Here is a 22,232-nt window from a genome sequence, read left to right as displayed (position 1 = left end):
AAAGGCCTTGTACATATTTGTTGTGTATTCGGCAAAGTGAAGGACCCCTCATGAACCCCAATTCGTCTGCAAGGACAGATGGAGACCCCATTTGTGAACCGCCCTCCATTTTACGACTATCGTAGATCGTCATGAAGCCGGAAGCTGATTGATAAACATGGTAAACCTTGTGATGCGACTGTCACTTTGTTTTGTTGTGTTTGCCGTGATATGTGAGCTTGGTAAGTTTTGTGGAGATATTTAATCGTTGTAATACTATGTAAAGAAAATTTCTTGCGAAACTACTGTCCTATATGATCGGCGCTTTGTTGAAAAACCCTGTAACTGTGGTTCAATAAGTGACGATGATTCACTTGTCCAGTCGTATCGGGGCGGTAAGTTGGGGACTACTAAATCACGAAGTGGGAAGTTGTAAAGCTGGGGTTTGCTGCGTACATCACGTGTCAGAGGGTATGGCATCAGTACATTAAAATCTACTTTTTAAAATGAGCGACAGAGTAGCACCTTAATGAAAAAACATTAATAGCAACCTAGTCCTGTTCATTTTGTAGTCCGAATTTTCTTTATTTACCTGTATTTATTTGATTTGTGCTCTACGCTGTACTCAAGGGGTCCATTCTCCGGCGGCCAGTGGAGAAGGTAGTGGCCACTGACGTGGTGTTCCATTGGGCACTGGAGGAAACCTTGTCCGTTCAATCACAAATACTTGGTTAAACACTACATTAAGCCATTCAAGCTGTAGGTGTTCACCACAACTTCTGTATATGGCTAACATTAATGTTTTACACAAGGTACTCAATCTCGCCATATTGCCTTGCTTTGCATAGGACTGAATCTGCCTCATGTCTGAAGCTTTTACTCTGTAGCTCTCCATCCATCAACATGCTAAATAAAATAGAAGTGAAGCAGTATCTAGCCACTGGGAATATCATTGGCATAATAGTACTGTGCAGTGATTTGTTTTTGCTTGATTTTGAATCTTTCAGCATATTGTACAGCATATTAAAAGAGTAACTGGTAAGGCCATTATTTAATGGTGTGCTTAGTGGTAAATATTTGTTTCATTCTTTGAAATGATTGGACAAATGCCAGTTGTTTTTTTTCGGGATGTAGAATAAGAAATTGTTGGTGTATTGTAAACAAGCCACTCAATCAAAGATGTATGTGACTGTGACCTGCACAAAAACACTCACTGTCATAACTGCAGTTGTAATACAATTGCGAATTACTTTTCTCATTGGGGCCTCCGTGGCTCAGTCGGTTAGCGCGCTAGCGCAGCGTAATGACCCAGGAGCCTCTCACCAATGCAGTCGCTGTGAGAGCAAGTCCACCTCATGCTGGCTTCCTCTCCGGCCGTAAGTGGGAAGGTCTTCCAGCAACTTGCGGATGGTCGTGGGTTTCCCCCGGGCTGTGCCCGGTTTCCACCCACCATAATGCTCTCCGCCGTCGTATAAGTGAAATATTCTTGAGTACGGCGTAAAACACCAATCAAATAAATAAATAAATACTTTTCTCATGTTTTCTCTGCAGGAGAATGTGTTCGCACAAGCAAAAAAATCTATGTCAATTTAGAAAGTGTCCAAGGCTGTTTTCGTCGATTGAATGCCACACATCAAATAGGCTGTGCCTGTAAGTACAAATAATATTACATATAAACAATCTCTTTGTACTAGGGTGACCTCAGGAATTTACACATACAGAAAGATTATGGTTGAAGATTTTAATACAGCTGTTTGCATGAAACTGTTCTATGAACATATTGGCTTACTGTAATTCTTTTGCATTTTTACATGTTTGCAAGGTGTTTATTCAAGCATATTCTGAAGGCACCAGTTGACTGGTGAAATTATACTTCTTGTGAAGCCCTGGAACTGGCCAATCTAACCATTGAGGTTTTGTCTCCAAAATCAAATTGAAAATGTGAATTAACTGCTCTGAAAATTGCTCTTTCATATGAGAAAAGTTGAGAAATTAAGGTAGATATAATCCGTATTTGAAATAGCTTGCATATTTTATTTAAGAATGGAAATTTATAATTTCTGGCTCATAATTTTTGTAGGTCAAAGAATTGTAATGCTTTTGTTTAACGCTAACAGATTAACAGTCGAAACATTCTAAATGAGAATATACTTGAATATTACATGTTGAACACAGATTAAAAAGCAAAGAAATGTTTGAAGTGTTATTTATATATATTTTTCTTTGTGTGTACCTACTATGATTTTGTTGTTTTTGTACATGAATATACTGGTTGATATGTAGATGAAACAATATGCAGATTTTGGGTTTGTATATATTTATGTTGTGTTTCTATAGCCAAATTGGGAGGCAATGTTGGCATAATACACAATATAGAGACCGATGAAGACTTGACCTGGATAGTGGACTATGGACCTCATGCTCCTTACATAACCATCATGTCATCCCTTATATTCAATGTGTAAGTATGATAGTCATCTCCCCAACCAAATTAAAGATAGACAGTAGAGGAATATTTTCTGAATCTTGATGAAAGGTGTGTTTTCTTCGTACAGTCTTTAAATGGTTGCCAGCGACTTCCGTTGCCGAGTGGTTATCATGCTAGCACTGCACAATGATCAGCAACTTCTCACCAATGGTCACTGAGAGTTCCAGTCCAGCTCATATTGGCTTCATCTCTAGTCATGTGTGGGAAGGTCTGCCCGCAAACTGCTCAGTTTCCTCCCACCATAACACTGGCTGCCATCTTATACTTGCACACCATAAAACACATATCAGATAAAAAAAATTTTAACAGTTGCCAACAGAATGTTGTGCAAGTGGTGTGTGTAAATATATGTTCTACATTTTTCATCTACATTTTGTTAATGTTTTCATTTTGCTAGCATAAATTTAATTTGAAAACATATTGTTTGATCCTCTGTTTCAGCACAAATGTCCAGAGGTTAAAAGATTCTGGGAAAGTGAATGGCATTCTTGTTAGTCATGTTGTTTCTAACAAGTCTATAACACCTTTACCACCCGATGGATTTTCCCCAGATCACTCTTGCCCTTTAGATGCTTTTGGTAAGAGGCATCAAGTCACAAGTGTGAACACCTCCAGGACTGAACACATTTTAATTTCATAAATACTTTTGTTATTCTTGCGGGTAATTAAGGAATATCCACAGGATTCTATCATTTACAATGCTTGTGGTAATATCCCTTGGGGGGGCCTCCGTGGTTAGCATGCCAGCGCGGTGCAGTGTCCCAGGAGCCTTTCACCAATGCGGTCGCTGTGAGTTCAAGTCCAGCTCATGCTGGCTTCCTCTCTGGCTGTACGTGGGAAGGTCTTCAGCAACCTGCTGATGGTTGTGGGTTTCCCTCGGGATCTGCTTGGTTTACTCCCACCATAATGCTAGCCGCCATCATATAAGTGAAATATTCTTGAGTACAGCGTAAAACACCAATCAAGTAAATAACTAAATTAAAATCCCCCAAGTAGGTTAATGCATGGTAAAATGATAATGTATTGTAAACAATATATATTATTGTTATGGTGAAAACAAAGCACAAATTCAATTCATGCTTCAGATGTTGGATGACTGCAGCAGCATGCACATAGTGTTTCTCTTTCCTCTAGGAATGTACAGGAATGACAGTGACTACAAGAACTGTAAGAGCGTGGTCTGGAACCCAGTGGGCAGCAGTATGATGTACCAGGACTTCGGAATCCCAATCTTTGTATTGCAGAATGAAACAGAAGTGAATAGTGCCATTTATGATGTGAGTGAAGGCCCTAGAAAGGACTCTAGAAAGGAATTTATTGTTTTTTGTTGTTTTTTGTGGTTGGTGGTCAATGCCATACTTAAGAGTTTTTCGCTAGTAGCATGGCGTCCTGATTTGTGGGTGGAAGATAAAACCAAAATAGATGTAGTAAACCCTCAACATTCACCAGGTACCTCTCAAAACCATTGCTGAACTGGTGAGTTTCAGATTTTCACAGTCTAATATTCATTAATGACTGCTTGTTTTACATCAATATAGTGTGCATATCTGTACGTTACATGTGGGAAAGTTTGGAAGTAGCTTGCCAGAAATTTATGGTTGATTCCTCCACCCATAAAACTCACTGACATCACTGAAGTGAAAAATACTTGAACATGTCAATAATCAACATTTAAATAAATAATTGTAACTGTTCTTGATTAAAAGGTGATGATGTGCAAATGTTTACAATGAAATGAGAAATTGAATGCTCAATTGATGAAGAGGATCAGAGGAACTGTTCTGCATAATGAAATATGGATCTCTCTTGCAGTGCTATGAGAAATTTAACAAGCCTAACCCAGATGGCACAAGCAGAAAATACCCCCTATGTGCTGCAGAACTGAAGAGTGGCATGTTTGCAGCTAAAGACTCAGTGACCTGTATACGACGGACAAATCACATAGTAAATCTGAATGTAGACCAGTTCTGTGATCCACTTGGAGATCAAAATGTGTTTGCTACAGTAAAGGAAATCTCAAGTGAAAAGAGTCTACCTTTTGACCATGTTATCGTAGCTGCTGCACGGGTGAGTATGAGGTGCAGGGGTCGAAATTAGCACTTGTCCGCGTGCACCAATTCCATTAAATTTCTTCAGGGCAAGTGGTTTTAGCCATCATCATTCCCCATGGGCCCGCCCTTGGGGCAAGGGGTCAAAAAGTTAATTTCAAACCTTGATGTTAATATATGTGAGTAAGATGTATGAGTATAATGTGAATATGATGTGTGAGTATCATGTGAATATGAAGTGTGTGTATCATGTGAATATGAAGTGTGTGTATCATGTGAATATGATGTGTGAGTATCATGTGAATATGAAGTGTGAGTATCATGTAAATATGATGTGTGAGTATCATGTGAATATGATGTGTGTGTATCATGTGAATATGATGTGTGTGTATCATGTGAATATTAAGTGTAAGTATCATGTGATTATGATGTATGAGTATAAAGTAAATATGAAGAGAGAGTATCATGTGAATATGAAACCTTTCATGTGAATATGAAACCTTTCATGTGAATATGAAGTGAATTTAAATTATGAGCATCATGTGAATGTGAAGTGTGAGTATGATGTGAGTCTTGAATTCATTATCCCTACTAATAGAATCAGTATCACTCTTTAAGCATTAATATACTATAATACATACATGTATGTAGATCAAGATCCATTTTAGTAAAAGATGACAAAAGAGCTAAAGTATCAGAACATAGATGAATTAAGTCTTGTATAAGGCAGCTTTTTTCCACAGAGAAATGGAAGAACCATTTACAAGACCAGTGACAAGTATAGGGGGTCTTTGTGAGATTCTGTCTAAACAAATATTTACAAACACGCTGTAGAAGATACTTTGCGTGTAAGTATTCATGGTGTGATGTAATGTTTTTGTTGGTTTTTTTTGTGTGTTTTGCAGATTGATTCTTTCACTCTGTTTGAACATGTGACACCTAGTGCAGACAATGACATCACAGGCCTTGTGACCTTGTTAACTGCTGCCTTTGCTTTATCTATGTCGGGTGCTAAGGAAAGTATACAAAACAGTCCCGATGCAAAAGATATCATGTTCACTTTTTTCCAAGGGGTAAGTTCAAATATTTACATTGCTAGTAAAGTGATAAATAAATCTCAGAAAAAACTAAAAATAATTTGAGGTTCTCAGATGTTGCTAATTAATCAGCATATTAAATGTAAGTGTTTTTTTGTGTTTTGAAGATGTTGTTGGGGAGATTGCTTATGTTTTAATCCTGTGATATGCTGCTAGTTTGAAGTAGAATCCCTAGCTATTTTTTATGCCAAATATTGTCCCTCGCAAAACATCTACAACATTCCAAATTTCATGGTTGAAAAAATATGGTTTTAAAAGTGTGCGTGTCCCAATCTACTGTTTTACAGTCATTTGCTTGTTGTTTGTTCCTTTTGGTTTTATCCCTTTTGGATTTTCTTGCCTTTTGCTTAGGAAGCATTTGATTACATTGGCTCAAGTCGGATGGTCTATGAAATGGAGAAGAATCGTTTTCCGAACACTTTGGATGACACTAATGTATACCTGCACCCTGTTAACCTTAGTCACATTTCCCATCTGGTGGAAGTGAACCAGCTGGGGTTTGGGGAGAGAAATCTGTCTATTCACACTGATCCAATCAGCAGAAACTCCTCTCAAATAGACACTCAGGTAGGAGCTCTAGACATATACTCCAAACAAAGCAGTGTGCAATATGGATGTATGTATGTCACTACGAAGGAATGATCTGAAGGATGTAGAAGTTTTAGAGCTGTTTCAATTTGCAGTTGAAGAAGAGTTACTTTATTTGGCATAAAATGCCTATGTTACTGATTTTGCCATTAATCTGAGAGCTCAGTAGTAGTAAGACTTGTTCAGTTGAATGAAACGATGAGGTCTACTTTCAACAATTTCTGTTATTTGCCTGCCTCAACATTTATTTGTTGAATTTAAAAATCCAGTAGATCCATTCCGCGAGGCTCTGAAGAATGGAAGAATGGAATTTGGTTTACGAGACTTATAATTTGCTTTCAGTCTGTTATATTGCTTGAATGTGGGATTCACAAGCGAATGTTACATTGTGGAACTTTGCGCTGCCTCATTTTGTGTGTTACTTTTTCGTGCGGACAGTTTAGACCAGCCACGAATTTCCCCTTATTATTCTCAGATTTGACATTTTTGGGAAATATGAGGTTTAGTGTGGAGTCGATTACTTTGAGTTTATGTTTATTGTACTTAATTTCATATACAGTATATATCTGTATACAGTATATACATGTATATTTGGTTTAGTGCCTTTTGTTTTTGATGTGTATTGATTTTGTCGTATATTCCTCTGTCAGGTGAAGGAAATGGTGACTAAACTGAAGGAGTTTGGTAATGAATATGACATCAGTGTGAAATTGGCTGGGGAAAGTCAACCTCTACCCCCGGGCTCTGTTCAGCGCTTCCTCCTGAAGAGGTCCATACCCACTGTTATGTTAACCGACCATCAGAGAGAGTTCACCAACCAGTAAGTTTCCAAATTGAAGGAGAGTATTTAAAGATGTTACACAGAACTACTTGTAGTGAGTGTGAACGTCTTTGTTGCTATTCTCATAAGCACATGTAATATTCTCGAGTATGCCAATCAAATAATCATAAGCACATTTCTCTAGTAAATCATAGCTTTTGATTGAAAAAAAAACCAGAAAGGAATTCATAATTAAAATTGACATATGTTAGTCCTAGTCAATATAACTGAAAAATTAAAGTTGTCTTCAGTCCTCTAGGAAAGATGGAGTTGTAAAAAAATGAGTACCTTTTATTAATGGATGGGCTACAGAATCAGATACGTTCTTCAACTTTCCAAAAAAAAAAAAAAAAAATGAGTACAAATATTTGAGACTGTGCCATATTATATCACACCACTCACCTTGAGGGTAGTCCCACTTCTGACTTTGAGGGTTAGTATTGCGTACATGTATTAACTCATAATATACAATTACATGCTCACTTGGACCAGCTTCAGCCATATGGATTGTCATGTCCATGAGAGTTATGTGAATGAGGTAAATTACTGTACTTCTCAATAATTTCAGACACCCGATAATTGAGACACACTGAAAGTAAACAGGAAGATCACAGAAGTCTCCTACGAAGTGCTCTCAGCAAGCGATAAGGTTGACTGTTCATTTATGTCTTGCATTCTTAAAACCGTATTACATTGTGCATGAACCAGTTGATTTTGTTTTGTTTAGGTTTTACAACAGCCGGTTTGACCTTGCGGAGAACATCAAGGCAAATTATTCAGAATCATTGAATCAGTCCTCAGAGTATGATTACGTGACGCCTCAGGCTGAAAACCTGGCACGCAAAGGAGCGCTATTGGCACAGTTCTTGTATTCACTATCAACAGGTGACAAAACATATATCAGCGCAGTGGAATTGGAGCCCATGGTAAGTCTAGAATGGTAATTGCTTCTGATTGAAGAAATTTGTTTAAAACTGAGAACAAGCCCACTACAGCTGTTTTTGTTAAAAAAATATCCCATTTAAAATCTTATTTAGCCCGGAATATGAAGGTAGATTTTAGTCTCTTTTTTTTTTTTTTGTGGTGAAAAATATTTGAGCTTTATTCAGCTATATTTTCTGCTTTTATTTGTTGGTATGTCTGTAGACGATGACCTTTGTGTTGAGGGTTTCCAATACTGTTTTACAGGTCACCCATATGCTGTATTGTTTCCTGTATAATGGAACCTGCGACCTTTTCCAGACAGTAGTAGACAAGGCAGATGTGGAAAAGCTGAGTGAGTGGCGAATTCTTGTCACATGGATATGCTTCACATCAGATTTTATCCCTTATATCTTTGGCATACATGTTGTAGTTTATGCTGTAAGAGGATATATCCTTGGCCTTCATACCACAGCATGCATGAGATTGTAGGATAATTTGTCTGGGTCATATCCTTCACTATTATGTGCTGGGTATTCTTTTGTTGAGAAACGGCATCATCAAAACTGTAGTGGCCATCAGAAAGTTTTACCTCTTTGAAAGTTTCATTAGGTTTAAAGTAATTCTGTGTTAATCAAGGCAAAACAGAGATTAAATTTCTCCCTTTCTTCATTGGAGTGTGGGGAATTTCTGGTTACATTTAACTCTATCCCTTGTTCATAAAACTTAAAGCAAGCAACTTACATATAGCTTGTGTGAATGATGAGTCAATATTACACAGCTCAAAAGTTATAACACAAGAGTTACCTCCCATTGGGAAGTATCGACCATTTGCAATATGGTGGATAAATTCACATGAAGTTTATATCAAGGATACCGATCTCAATCAGTTATCGTCTAAATTAATTGTTCTGGTAGTTTGATGTGTCATTAATTGTGTTGCTTCCCATGTGGTACCAATATTTTCTTACTTCTCTTACACATGTACATGGCTATGACTATTTTTCAGATGAAGAGCCATACCCCTTTTATGTCAGTGTAGCCAGAAATACAAACTATGTTAGTGGTTTAACAAAGAAACTTCTGGCATATTTTCTGGGAGTACAGATTGAAGCAGACAACTCTGATAACTGTAAGGCTCAGAATAGCACAGACAAGGTGAGTAAAGAGATTTTAATTAAATATTGTAGATGTCATGTTTGACAAATTTACCTGTATTTTGGGGACCTTGTTGAGTTGATCATCTAAAGCATCGGCTGTGTGTTATGACAGACCTTGGACTAGTAAGGCCATACTTTTAAGCCTGCTCCTGTTGGGTTGTGGTCATGCATTATTATAATGTGTTGCTATCTTGACGAAATGCAGTAGTTTCCTCTGACCTCAACCTAGTCACCATCACCCCAGTTGTATAGATCATTTTTTGAGTTTGATGTAAAACCCCAATGAAATAGATAAATTATCTGGATGATAGAAAATTGGAGTTAGGTTTTAGTGATGTATTGATTATTTGATGCCAGGTGAAAAATTAAATATGATTTCAGTCATCGAGCCAGACATTTTCTTATCACCAAATAGGGCTTTTTCTTTGTCTTTTCATTTTTCAAACATAATCATGTTGACTAACATACAATGTAACCATGTTCCAATGACATTGCCAGTACTTTCATACAATTTTGTACATTACATTAAATCTTATAAACACTGACATCTGAGTAAATGATAACCAGAATGTACAAACCCTCTGACCATCTTATATTTAGAAAAAAAAAAAAGGTAAAAGTACATGCACTGGCACCCTCTTGAAACTGACAATTTTCAGTTTTTCTTTCTATTTTTGGTTTTCACAAAGTTTAAATTACGTGAATGTGATGATGTTTATATTTAACTGTAGCCGAGCCAAAAGATTTTCAGATTGTCACAAGGAGCTCAGAGCATGCAGCATCCAACTGTATGTTAACAACACAGGAAACAAAGTTAAACATTGTGTTAAGTAGCTACTGGTTAGTGGAGTTCTTCATGACCCTGTGTTCCATTGTCTGATGAAGTTATAAGAGGCTTGACCGCTTGGGTCACCTGGCAGTTAGAATATCTGCCTGGATGTCTGGAGACATCGTATCAGACCTGGGTCAGGCATTCCACAGATTTTAAAATCGTTACCTGTTGCTGCCTCACTTAGCACCCAGCACTGAGAGATGGAGCTAGCAAACAGGACTATTTGGCCTGGTGTCAGTATTATTTGACTGGGTAGGGTGTCTTTGGCATGATACTTCAGTGGTGTCATCACTTTGGTGGCATGGACTTGCCCTACCATAAGGAGACAAAGTATTTACTCACAAACCGAACGACTCATTATATGACAGAAAAATTGTTAGGCATGACATAAAATTCCAATTGTACATACATATATTCATCGGAGACTTATAGGAGACTCATAAATAATTTATGCTTGCTTCCTCTTCAGCCATACTTGGTAGAGGCTGCCAGCAACAGCAATAGCAACAGGATGGTCATGGGTTTCCACCAGATTTTGCCTGGTTTCCTCCCACCATAATGCTGACCACCGTCGTATAAGTGGAATATTCTTGAGTACGGTGTAAAAATACCAATCAAATCAATAAATATATGTTAAATATTCTTGAGGTTGTTAAACACCAATCAAGTAGAATAAATAAGTAATAAATAATTACAACAGATCAAATGATGGAATACCCACTGTTTCACTAAAAATTATAAATGGTTATGTTGTTATGTGTGTTACCAGCTTTACGAATACTACTGGATGCAAGGCCCATTAGATGAGAATGGTACAAGACATGGGATGTGTTACAGAAGCACAGCAGCCTATTCCGAAGCCAAGTCTCCTGTCTTTCTAGATGAAATGTCAGGTATGTAGGACTTCACAGATGAATCCGGAATAGAATGCAGTGTTAGTGGTGCAAAATTTTATGTATATTTGAAAGTTTTCACAAACTATTCTTTATTAAAAAAAAAAAAAAATGTGAAAATGCTTGATTGCATTAAGTGATATAACATATACAAAACAAGTACAGTGAGTTTCCGCTATGTGGATGTGTGATTGACATGACTTAAATCAAATATTTTGGACTAGATGTTACTAACGCCATGTGGTCATAGATAGAACATGATTTAAATCAAATATTTTGGACTAGATGTTACCTACGCCATGTGGTCATTTAAAATAGACATGTACGGTATCCTGTCTGCTTTCAAAAAATAAAAAATGGATGCAACTTATGGTGCTTGTTAAAAATGTGTGTAATCGTTCACAGTAAGACTGATCCTGAGAGAGTGGTTGTTGTAAGGTAGCAGCTTTTGTGTACTATATACTGTGCAGGCTATGACTGGGCATCGGGTGAATACTCCAGCTGGACAGAGAGCACCTGGGATACTTTCTCGGTCAGGTTGTTCTTGGTTCCTAGTGAACAATTTCAGGTGAGTCCGTTACAGAAAGGTATATTAACAGACTACATTCATTTGTGAACTTTCTAACACTGTATATGCATGCTTTAACATTGGAAGCTGGTGGACCTGTGACAAGTTACCATTCAGTTACTGAATTACATGTACATATTAACCTGTTTAATTCATGACCCACATGACAAAAAAAAAAGAAATGTAAGAAGTTAAAAAAAAATTTGAAAAGTTATAGTCCATTATGGAAACCTTGTGATATAACTTACAATGTACATTGGGGGCCTCTGTGGCTCAATTGGTTAGCGCGCTAGCGCAGCGTAATGACCCAAGTGCCTCTCACCAATGTGGTCGCTGTGAGTTCAAGTCCAGCTCATGCTGGCTTCCTCTCCGGCCGTACGTGGGAAGGTCTGGCAGCAACCTGTAGATGGTCGTGGGTTTTGCCCGGGCTCTGCCCAGTTTCCTCCCACCATAATGTTGGCCGCCGTTGTATAAGTGAAATATTCTTGAGTTCGGCGTAAAACACCAATCAAATAAATAAGTAAACAATGTACATTGTGTATACTGAGCTCCACTCCAGCATTAGCTAATACAGATCCTGGTGCATCCATTACTCCATTATGTCTAATGACTGAACTCTTTCATTAGACTTTTTTTACAGAGAATTTTAAACTTTCTTAATTTGCATAAAACCACCAAAAACATGTTAATTAATTCTTCTAACTTTGGGAATGCCTGGTTTGCTCTTTCTGGCCAATATATGTGTAATTGTTACTGTAGCAGGAATGTTTAGTTTCTGTTTTTCACATCATTAGTTCTTCTAGTGAACAACATATTTCTATCTTTAATTTTCTAAAAAATGGGAGAGAAATGTAATTCTTTGCTTTCAGCACTACTAATATCTGTCCTAAGAATTTGAAGACTTAGAGTAGGGTCGTGTATATTTCAGAATTTATGGGTCACATTGAAATCACAGATTTTTTCTCAGCCCGTATATTACTGACCTGATCATCTCAACCGATTGGCCAATCATTGTTGTTTCCTTGCTTTGGTGTCTCAGCTGGCTCTTTCTTGCTGCCAATCAAGTCCTCGATAAGGTTGCAAGCTGTAAGCCAGCTCATGCTGGTTTGGCCACAGTGTTAAGTCAGGAGAGCAAAGCCGGGAACCTGAGAAATAGGAACAAGGTTTACTTCCTTTGCTCCTCTACATGGCAGTCCTTGTGTGAGGAAATAAGCCTTGAGTATAGTATTAAATTACATGTACCAATAAATCTTCACCTTCGTTACCACATTGTGTATACATCACTTGCTGATATGAAGCTTGACAAATTTTTTCAAGCAGATGTTGTATTTCTGACATTTATCTGGATCTCCTAGTCCACTGTTTCTAGCTCTTTATAAAAACAAATTGGCTGTGTTCAGATATGAACAGCTGAGCTAAACCCACACATGACTGAAAGTGCCAGGGAGAAGGTAAACAGGGCTAATTGATTCATGTTCAGGTTTTTCCTAATATGAATCACTTTCAGGAAGTTTTGAGAGTTGAGGAAGAGGCATTTTCCCTGGACAGTTAACTGATTTTTATATACGACTTTGAAAATAAATTTTGGTTCATATGAAGATGGTTAAAAAAGCACACCAACACTTGCATCAGCGTACATGTTCTGAACTGCATGTCTGAATAACCCTGTGTTATGGTATAAATGTAGTCTACATGTAGATTGTAAAATATATCTGTGAACACTGTTACTTGGAGCTACAAAACTTGAACGGTTTTTGTAGCATCGTGTATGTATTATATGAATCAGAAATGGATGTATTTATCATTTTGTGTAGGGTGTAGGTTCACTGAGGTTGATAGGATGTGACCTTTGTATATGTGCAGAAATAATGCTTTAGATATTCATGAAAAGACAACAGTATATTTTAAAAATAAATGTTATATTTTGGCATTAATTTACTTTGCCACATGCTGACTGTCAAACTATGTGTGATAGTTACAATCATGTCTTTTTATCAAAAAGTCAAACCATCTGTAGATTTCATAGAAGATGTATGATTTGATACAGCTTGGGTTACAAGTAGCAGTCACCTAAATTCAGTTCAAGGATTCAATATATTATCTTCAAAACTACTAATATAGAAATGAACGTGTATGTATGCACATATGAATAGCTCAGTTAATTCCCAACTATAAACTGGCACACTTATTCCTTCCACACATGTACATGTGTTACTAATTGTATTAACCACATTCAGTTTCAAAATTTCTATTGATGGGTTGTAAGAGTTGTAGCAGGAATGTTTAGGGGTAATCAGTGAAAAAATTTATCATATATTGCTGTAGTCTTGCAACTTTCTTTTGTGACTGTGTTAAAACAGTAGTACAGCTGTAACACAGGGCTCTAGTTGGCTTCCTGTAGGTCTTATTCAGGCATTTGCATCTGGGACATGTAGGATTTAGAAATTAAAATGTTGGCCTTTCCACTGATAAAACACAGAAAGTCTTGAGCAGGGAATTTCTACATTAGCCTGGTCCCAATATTCATGGGGCCTTGGTAACAATGTTGATGGGGCCATGGTAACAATGTTGATGGAGCCTTGGTAACAATGTTCATGGGACCTTAGTAACAAAGGTGATGGGGCCTTGGTAACAATGTTCATGCGACCTTGGTAACAATGATGATTGTGCCGTGGTAACAGTGTTCATGGGACCTTGGTAACAATGTTCATGGGACCTTGGTAACAATGTTCATGCGACCTTGGTAACAATGATGATTGTGCCGTGGTAACAGTGTTCATGGGACCTTGGTAACAATGTTCATGGGACCTTGGTAACAATGTTCATGCGACCTTGGTAACAATGATGATTGTGCCGTGGTAACAGTGTTCATGGGACCTTGGTAACAATGTTCATGGGGCCTTGGTAACAATAAGCGATTGATTTAGGGGCTATTTGTGCAGTCTGGGGTTGGTTGAAGACCACATGCCCATAACTAATGTGGTATGCAAATCTGTGAACAATTCCTTAGTATGGTGCTGCACAACAATTAAAATAAAATGTAGCTTTCATCTTTCTTACTTCTACATGTGATCAAGTACAGGAATGGATATTATGACAAGAACAAAGACGCTGCTTTCAGCCTTTCTCAAATGACTTTTAAAAGTGAATGCCAAGCAAATGAAAGACTGAGCGTAGCAAAAGAGCCCGTTTTCAAGTTTTTTCAGCTGGCACAGCCTTTTACTTAATAAACACATGTACCTAGAAATGCACATGAGAAGAAAATGTCTCAAAATATGTCAAGCTACTCTATGATGATATAAACATTTGTGCCTGCTTGATATGAGTATTGCTCCACCATATTGCTGGTTGCCATTGTGTATGTGAAATATTCTTGAGTACGGCATAATCAAATAAATAAATAAATAAATAAATATTTCTACATTCAGGTGCTGCAAACTGCAACATGTTGACCATACTTAATGAAGTTAATGTGTATGTTAAGAAGAATAGAAATGTAGGAACCAGCTCAATAAATTCACTGCAAATCAAAATAACACTCCTTACACCTAACTATTTGTTTACTGGGTAGAAGGGTACTGGGTTACCCTTCATGTTGCACTTAATTTGAGTTGCAAACAGGAGAGGCCAATGCTCCCAGTATTGTGATTGGATAGCAAAATATGCTCATTTATGTGGCATAATGTAGAGTTCCTGTATTGATTAATATTGACTGTCTAAATAGCTTAATATGAAAAATTCCTTTGCTTGTTGCCATGTGATTCTGAAACTTTTAATATGTTGTCATCTGCTTGAAGTCAGTGATCTTCTTTGATGATGTTATGGATTAGTGCTGCAATTTTGCATTTGAAGAAATATTTTATGCTTAACGTAAACAATTATCTTTTTTGCTGTTGTTTTGGTAATTTATGATGTGTATATGTATTTTGATCCATGATTTTTTTTTCCATATGTTATATAATTCTGTCATGAATGGGAGTTTGGCATAAATCTATGAGCTCAAAGGGGTGTCGTACAGCTTTGCTATGGTGTAATACCTGTATTTTATGTAGATGCATGACCCTTGTTAAAGGAATTTCTCATCACCTTTGCTCTTTTCAGATGTTAACTTTGGGCATTGGCATAGCAGTTTTACTTTGCTCCCACTGCCTCATTTTTTTCATATCCCGAAAGGCTGGCACCATTTTCTCTGTCCCGCCTCCTTCGCCAGTTAGCACAGCTAACTAATGGTTTGTAACCTTTACTTCTCATTTGCTTTGGTATCTGGGTTAATCATCTTTAGTTGTGCATGAATGGTGGAGGATGCTGCTACTCTGATCTATATCCCTGTCACCTATATCTTCAGCGGCACAGGCCAGTAGACACTTTTGCACTATTATGTGACCGCACCTGGATATTTGAAGCATTTCAAGTGTTGTATCAATCAATCAAATAAGAAGAATTAGCCAGTTATTTACAGGTAGAGTAGTAAGAATTCAGTAGCTCATGTTGGTCATTAATATGTCAATAGCTGAGAGCTATGGTTTTACTTCAGAATATTTTATCATATTGTAGTTGAAAATTTTAGTCCTGGGATTGGTGAATTCATCAAGCCAACACATCTGCAGGAAGATATGGAACATACTGACGTATACTCATCGAAAATCTTAGTGTATCACAGCTAGGAGTCCCCAAAGGTAGCCTATGTCATTCTCGTTCGAAAAGAACATACAAATAGTGCAGCATATATTGACTTCAGGTTTTGCATGCATAGAAAATCGAAATCACACGAGAGAGATGTTCTATGGTTGAGGTGCTGTGTGCAGGTTAATTACCGTAAATTACATGACATTGTATTTTTTTGTATTAGGATACAGGGTAATTGTTAAGGGTAGCCTTGTTGTCAAATCTATATTTTCACTGAAGGAAGTGTGGGCCACTCTTAGAAGATACAGCTCCTTAACCTGCAGTGACCAACTGTGGCCATTATCAAATATAGTGTCATTCAAATAGAACGCTGTGTATTTGGCACATGCTACAAACTTCATTTGAGAAAATATAGATAATTAAAAACAGTCTTACTTTTATCATGTGACTGGTCAGAAATGTTTGGCAACCTGTGTTGACATTATTTTGCTGATCACCTTTCTCATGGTGTTGCGAAAGCACAAATGACACCTCTTTACTTTAGAAATTTCAAAAGTTAATAAACGTTCAGCTCCTTAGTTTTCCCCATTAGTCGTATAGTCTTAGTAACTTTTTGTACAAATTTGTTCATGCTCTCATGTTAGAATAAATGTCTTCGAAAATAGTTCCCTAACATATTTGACAGTATGATGTTTTTACCTTTAGCTATAAAAGAGTTTGAACTTGAAACTCAAATGATATTGTACTACATGTAAGGGAAAAATAGTGTCAAACTTAAAAGACAGTGTTACTGGAAATCTGACCTTTATAGGATGAGACGACCGTGAAACTGCTTGTCTGTCTTGCTTATTTCATGACATGTTCAATGTTTCATAGTTTATTTTGAGATCTTTGTGTGAAACAAAATCTACAAAATACGTCTTTTGTGAAACATGTTACCGAACTGTTCAATTGTTACTGAATATTAAAATTATTGAAGTTTTTATAATTTGAGAGTGTTGTAATGTACATATATCTGGAGGTAGTCATAGTCTTACCTTCCTGTAGATAGCCCATGTATTATGTATACACATGTATAAGTACATATAAGTACTGTACTTCACTTCTCTTACAAGCTTTTTAGAACTGTAAATATTTCCATCAACCAACGAAGGAAAGTATATTTACCCTAGTTTTTCTAAACTTTGGGACAGATAGTAGTAGTAGTGTTGAAATTAGAATATTACATTTCTTTACCAGCCTTTTGAAAAAATACAGATATGGGTTATGTTGTTCATTAGATGGGCTACCCATGTGAGAAATAAGGAACTCAATATTCCTGCTAGAATTGCATTTACATTGGCGAAAATGAGCAGACAAGGTGTCCCAAATTTTAGAGGAAATTAGGGTACGTTAATTTAAGTTCGCTTTTCATGGGAAGGTTGAATGACTGTGTTAATCTGGTATTAGTACTAATTATCATATAAGCATGCAGTTTATTTGGCTTTTTTGAAGGTAGTGCTAATGTACTAATCACCTGACGTTATGTGTTTTGAGCAAGAATGACATACATAATAGTTGTAAATGCACTAACAGATTCAAGCTTTTTAATGTATGTAAATGCACAATTATAACTGTATTTATGAAATGTGAATGGATTTGGCAATATTGTTATGATTGATTGGTAATGTAAATGTTGGAAGATGTCATACCTTTTTTATTCTTAGTTGAAATAAACATTTATAGGGCTGTTTTATTTTCAAGCGCTGAACTATGACTTAAGTACAAAGTAGTATATTCAGTGGTCATAAAACATAATACAGAGTAAAATCTGTGTATATTGACAATCCGAGAATGGCTGTGGTTAATGTATTGTGTACAGAGTGACCCTGTTTCAAGGGTTTAGTCATGATGATACCATTTGGAGGAATCACACACAGACTGTTGGCATCACCAATGGCAACAATCTAGCAGCCATTAGCAGTACCACAAATGAAAAAAAAAAACAAATGCAAAAGTGACACATTTTGAATAAATATGATTACTGATAATTTAGGATTTATTAGGTAAGCATGTAAGGATTGAAATACATGTAAGTGTGTAGTGCCGGGTAAGATATTGATTATCTGTGTGTGCTGTATTTTATGGTGACTGCTTCGGTGACCTAATGGTTAGAGCATCCACCTCAAAGCCAGGAGACCTTGGGATCAAACCTGGGTCGAAGACTTTATTCCAAAGACTTTAAAAATGGTATTTGCTTCTGCAAGGAAGCATGACTGGTTGGCCCAGTGTCAGTATAATGTGACTGGGTGGGGTGTTATGTCTGGTGTCTTCAGCATGATACTTTAGGGGTCAGCACTGTGGTGACATGGACTCACCCTGCCACAAGAAGATACAATATATGTACTTACACCATCTTATCTTAAATGCTGCTATGTAGTACAATTCTGATTTTTAATCTTAAATGTGTTGCTTCATTGAAAGGGACAGATATACCTAAAAACCACCAAACCTATCTTTTACCATATTTTCTGCTTGTTTTACGAACTTTCTTAGTTGTTGGCACTCTCTTGACAACAGATACGGCACAGTTGTAATGCCTGTATTCATTATTTAGAAGCCTGTCACAAGTGGTGTTATGTGTATTTAAGGTACACTCTGAAGTCTTACATGTGTGTGTGTGTGATTTAAATCCAGATTACCAGGGGTGTTGTAAACAACAGTGCTTCAGAATTCTGAGGAGCAGACAGTTCTTATATTCAGATAATGAATACAGTTTCTTGTGGTTGTTTCTTTCATACCAGTTGATCACGAAGTTATTATACTGTTTTCATTTCAGACTATAACTTTGTCATCGGGGGTGATCATCATGCTGGTGTCCTTTGTTGTGGTGTACTTCGTCAATACCAATGCGAACATCATTTTCTCTCAGCGAGGGCCCAACACTTACTACTGAGAAATGTCGTGATGTTCTTAATGAACAGGGAAATGCAGGTTATCTGGATACACGAACCATCAAGTCTTCAAGCTGAAAACATGAGCAACTGAACATAGTTATTTCAGATTGCTAAATATTTGAATGTGAACTCCAGTGATAATTCAAGTAGCCGATTAATATTGTGTACTGAATGAACCAGAAGAAGTGTATGTGATAGCAACTTTCTTGAAACGGAAGAAAAACTTCAGTCTCATGTATATATGTCATGCATTTGCCATCCCAAATTCATTCCTACTGATGTTTCATTCTGCAGTAACTTATTCAAGGTTGTAAATATTTTTGTACTGTAAGCTCGATAATCATAAGTAGACTAAAAAGTGAAAGTGGAGCAAAGTACACTTTTATTTTCTTATTCATATGTAAATAATACACATTAACCCTCTTGTCACTGTAATCCTTTGATTAACTAAACATGAATGAAATCTTCCAGTAAAAACAAGTAATGTGGCAATCTGTAAATATGGTCTGTCTAGATTGGGATCATAATTTAACACCTTCAGGTGGATTTATTGTGTAATCATGTGATCCCAAAATGCTGGAATAACTTCAGTCACTGATGGTGAGAAACGAACAGTTAGCTGAAAACAACTGCAAGTAATTCCCATATATCATGGTCATCCAGCTGGTAGAATTGTGGAGAGATCATGGAGGTGTAAATAGACTAAATGTACACCTCATGGTCATCCAGCTGGTAGAATTGTGGAGAGATCATGGAGGTGTAAATAGACTAAATGTACACCTCATGGTCATCCAGCTGGTAGAATTGTGGAGAGATCATGGATGTGTAAATAGACTAAATGTACACCTCATGGTCATCCAGCTGGTAGAATTGTGGGGAGATCATGGAGGTGTAAATAGACTAAATGTACACCTCATGGTCATCCAGCTGGTAGAATTGTGGGGAGATCATGGAGGTATAAATAGACTAAATGTACACCTCATGGTCATCCAGCTGGTAGAATTGTGGGGAGATCATGGAGGTATAAATAGACTAAATGTACACCTCATGGTCATCCAGCTGGTAGAATTGTGGGAAGATCATGGAGGTATAAATAGACTAAATTTATACCTCATGGTCATCCAGCTGGAAGCATTGTGGGGAGATCATGGAGGTGTAAGTAGAATAAATTTATACCTCATGGTGCAACTAGGCAAGCTGAGTAATCAGAGCAAGTATTTTCTTGTCTGATTGCCAGTGTTTGAAATCATATCAGAGTGTTGTGTTGCATAAAGGGGGAATTACAAATGTAGCAGAACAACACACTGAAATGGTCAATACAAGATCTACAAAAGTTGCGAAGATGAATTTGTTGTGTGTACGATACAGTAAATTTTATCTGATATAAGCAACACCACTACTAGGGCAAATGCTTAAGAAATGGATGCACTTACAGGACTATGGTGAAAGATTATAAGGTTGAACGACAATTTATTTGAACAAATGTTCACTAAAGTTAATACCTATTAACCAATGTAGTCATTTCACAGCATGATATGCTGTGCATTTTACTGCTGTGGTTTTATGCATTTTTTGCCATTTTTAATAGTTTCACAAAAAGACTTGTTTCATTGGTAAATATCATTTTGTATTTATGGCTCTTGATTTTACTCTGTACAGTATACAAATATGTATTATAGATATTTAACAGACTGTATTCATGCATATGGTTAGAGTGTCCATGAACTATACTAGTGTTTCACAATTAGATATTGTACTGAAAGGTCTATACATGTATATGTAACTGTGATGGACCAGAGCAATTTTAACCTCAGTGGATTACTAAAAAAATTACTTAGCTGAACATTTTGATCACATCATGTCAGACTGAAAGATTCCTTCAGTGGCCCATAGTAGTTGATATGGATGTTGTAGTGCTGTACAAGTGCTATATTTGTATATATTTAGGCTTTCTTTTGGATTTTTTTTTTTTTTTGTAAAAACAGTTTTTGGAAAAGAGCTCCATATGCATGTAAGTTGAATTACTGTTTCAGTCTGTTAGAATTTCCAGTACAGTTTTGAGTCTGTCATAAGAAGACATCATTGTGTTTATATATCACATTATACGGTCAAAAAGTGATGATGATGCAACAGTGTTTCAGTCAGCGCTTAAAATATGCACCACATGCAGAGTCTTCAGTATCTGGTAGTCAGGACTGTAAAAATTTCAAATTTAGCAACTTGTTAAAAAACATGAAATTGATGTACATTTATTGATGTTCATGCTGCATGTCTATGATCAGCGACCAGTAGTGTACATTTACCCTATACATGTGACTGCATGTAGGTTTGAAAAACTATCATCAGGTTTTGACGGACACTGTCCCCTTCATGAAAACTATGAAGTATTGTAAACTCAGATAGTAACTGTGTTAATATACTGTTGTTGATAAAAATCTGAAATGACCTCAAGAGTGAAGCTGTGAGTCAACACGGTATCTACCCTGTTTCTTCTAAATTTTGAGACACCTGGTCTGCTCATTTCAGCCAATGTGTGTGTAATTCTAGCAGAAATATTGAGTTTCTTTTTCTTGTTAGACCATGTAATGAACAACATACTCATTCATATCTTTACTTTTCCAAAAGGCTGGTAAAGAAATGCAATATTCTACTTTGAGCAGTACTAATATCTGTCCCATATTTTAGAAGAATTGGAGTAGTAGATATGAATAATTTTTGTTGTCGACCAATGTCAGTTGATGTAGTCTTATGCTTGACTTTAATATTGTAACATATGTATATACAAGACACCTGATTGAAAACTGTTTGTATTTTTCATGACTATTACAGCAAGTAAACTGATTCTCATCTGTTTGTAAACCATACTGTAATTTGTATTGATACTTTATGCAGAAGACTTTCCCTTTATTGGATAATCATTTCATCACATGATTAATTGAATGGTGTTCGACACATAACTCAAGAATATTTCACTTACTGTAATTCTTCAACATTATTGCGTTACATAAATCTGTATAGACTGATAAAATTATACTTTTTGTGAAGCCCTGAAATTTGCCAATCCAACCAGTGTACTTTTGTTTCCAAATTATAAACATGCAAAAATTATACACAAAACTCCTTTTTCATAGTATACAAAAAGATTGAGGAATGAGCGTATATGATGGCAGATACTGTCACAGACGGTGGATAATGGAGAACCCCGTAGTAAGCTACTAGTCTGTGGCAAGAAACTGACTATCTTTCTCACAGGTGGGGTATAGGTTTTCATAATTA

At 36.7% G+C, this 22,232-nt stretch overlaps 1 protein-coding gene across 2 annotated transcripts; it reads left to right on the top strand.

The window, feature by feature from the left end:
• The first annotated feature begins 137 nt into the window (after window positions 1–137).
• LOC135482298 (nicastrin-like) lies at window positions 138–21,818 on the top strand. Of its 2 annotated transcripts, XM_064762214.1 has the most exons (16): window positions 138–221; window positions 1,531–1,629; window positions 2,317–2,440; window positions 2,909–3,045; window positions 3,602–3,744; window positions 4,280–4,534; window positions 5,421–5,588; window positions 5,964–6,179; window positions 6,851–7,020; window positions 7,748–7,946; window positions 8,209–8,296; window positions 8,951–9,099; window positions 10,703–10,826; window positions 11,297–11,394; window positions 15,496–15,623; window positions 18,839–18,977. In XM_064762214.1, the coding sequence occupies exons 1-15, from the start codon at window positions 158–160 to the stop codon at window positions 15,619–15,621; spliced, it is 2,160 nt and encodes a 719-aa protein (XP_064618284.1). In that variant the 5' UTR covers window positions 138–157; the 3' UTR covers window positions 15,622–15,623; window positions 18,839–18,977. The 2 variants fall into 2 exon arrangements, with proteins under 2 accessions (XP_064618284.1, XP_064618285.1); XM_064762215.1 differs by lacking the exon at window positions 15,496–15,623 and having other exon boundaries at window positions 18,839–21,818.
• Window positions 21,819–22,232: the final 414 nt, after the last annotated feature.

Source organism: Liolophura sinensis, chromosome 1, assembly GCF_032854445.1.
Source record: "Liolophura sinensis isolate JHLJ2023 chromosome 1, CUHK_Ljap_v2, whole genome shotgun sequence".
In the NCBI taxonomy this organism is placed as follows: Eukaryota; Metazoa; Mollusca; class Polyplacophora; order Chitonida; family Chitonidae; genus Liolophura; species Liolophura sinensis.
The sequence above is the reverse complement of the archived record's forward strand: the minus strand, read 5'-3'. Positions and strand labels throughout refer to the sequence as shown.

Coding starts and splice junctions, on each gene's coding strand:
- LOC135482298 (XM_064762214.1), top strand. CDS start 158: ATGGTAAACCTTGTGATGCGACTGTCACTTTGTTTTGTTGTGTTTGCC. Junction 5,589..5,963: donor TGTTCACTTTTTTCCAAGGG/GTAAGTTCAAAT, acceptor CCTTTTGCTTAG/GAAGCATTTGATTACATTGG. Junction 9,100..10,702: donor CTCAGAATAGCACAGACAAG/GTGAGTAAAGAG, acceptor GTGTGTTACCAG/CTTTACGAATACTACTGGAT.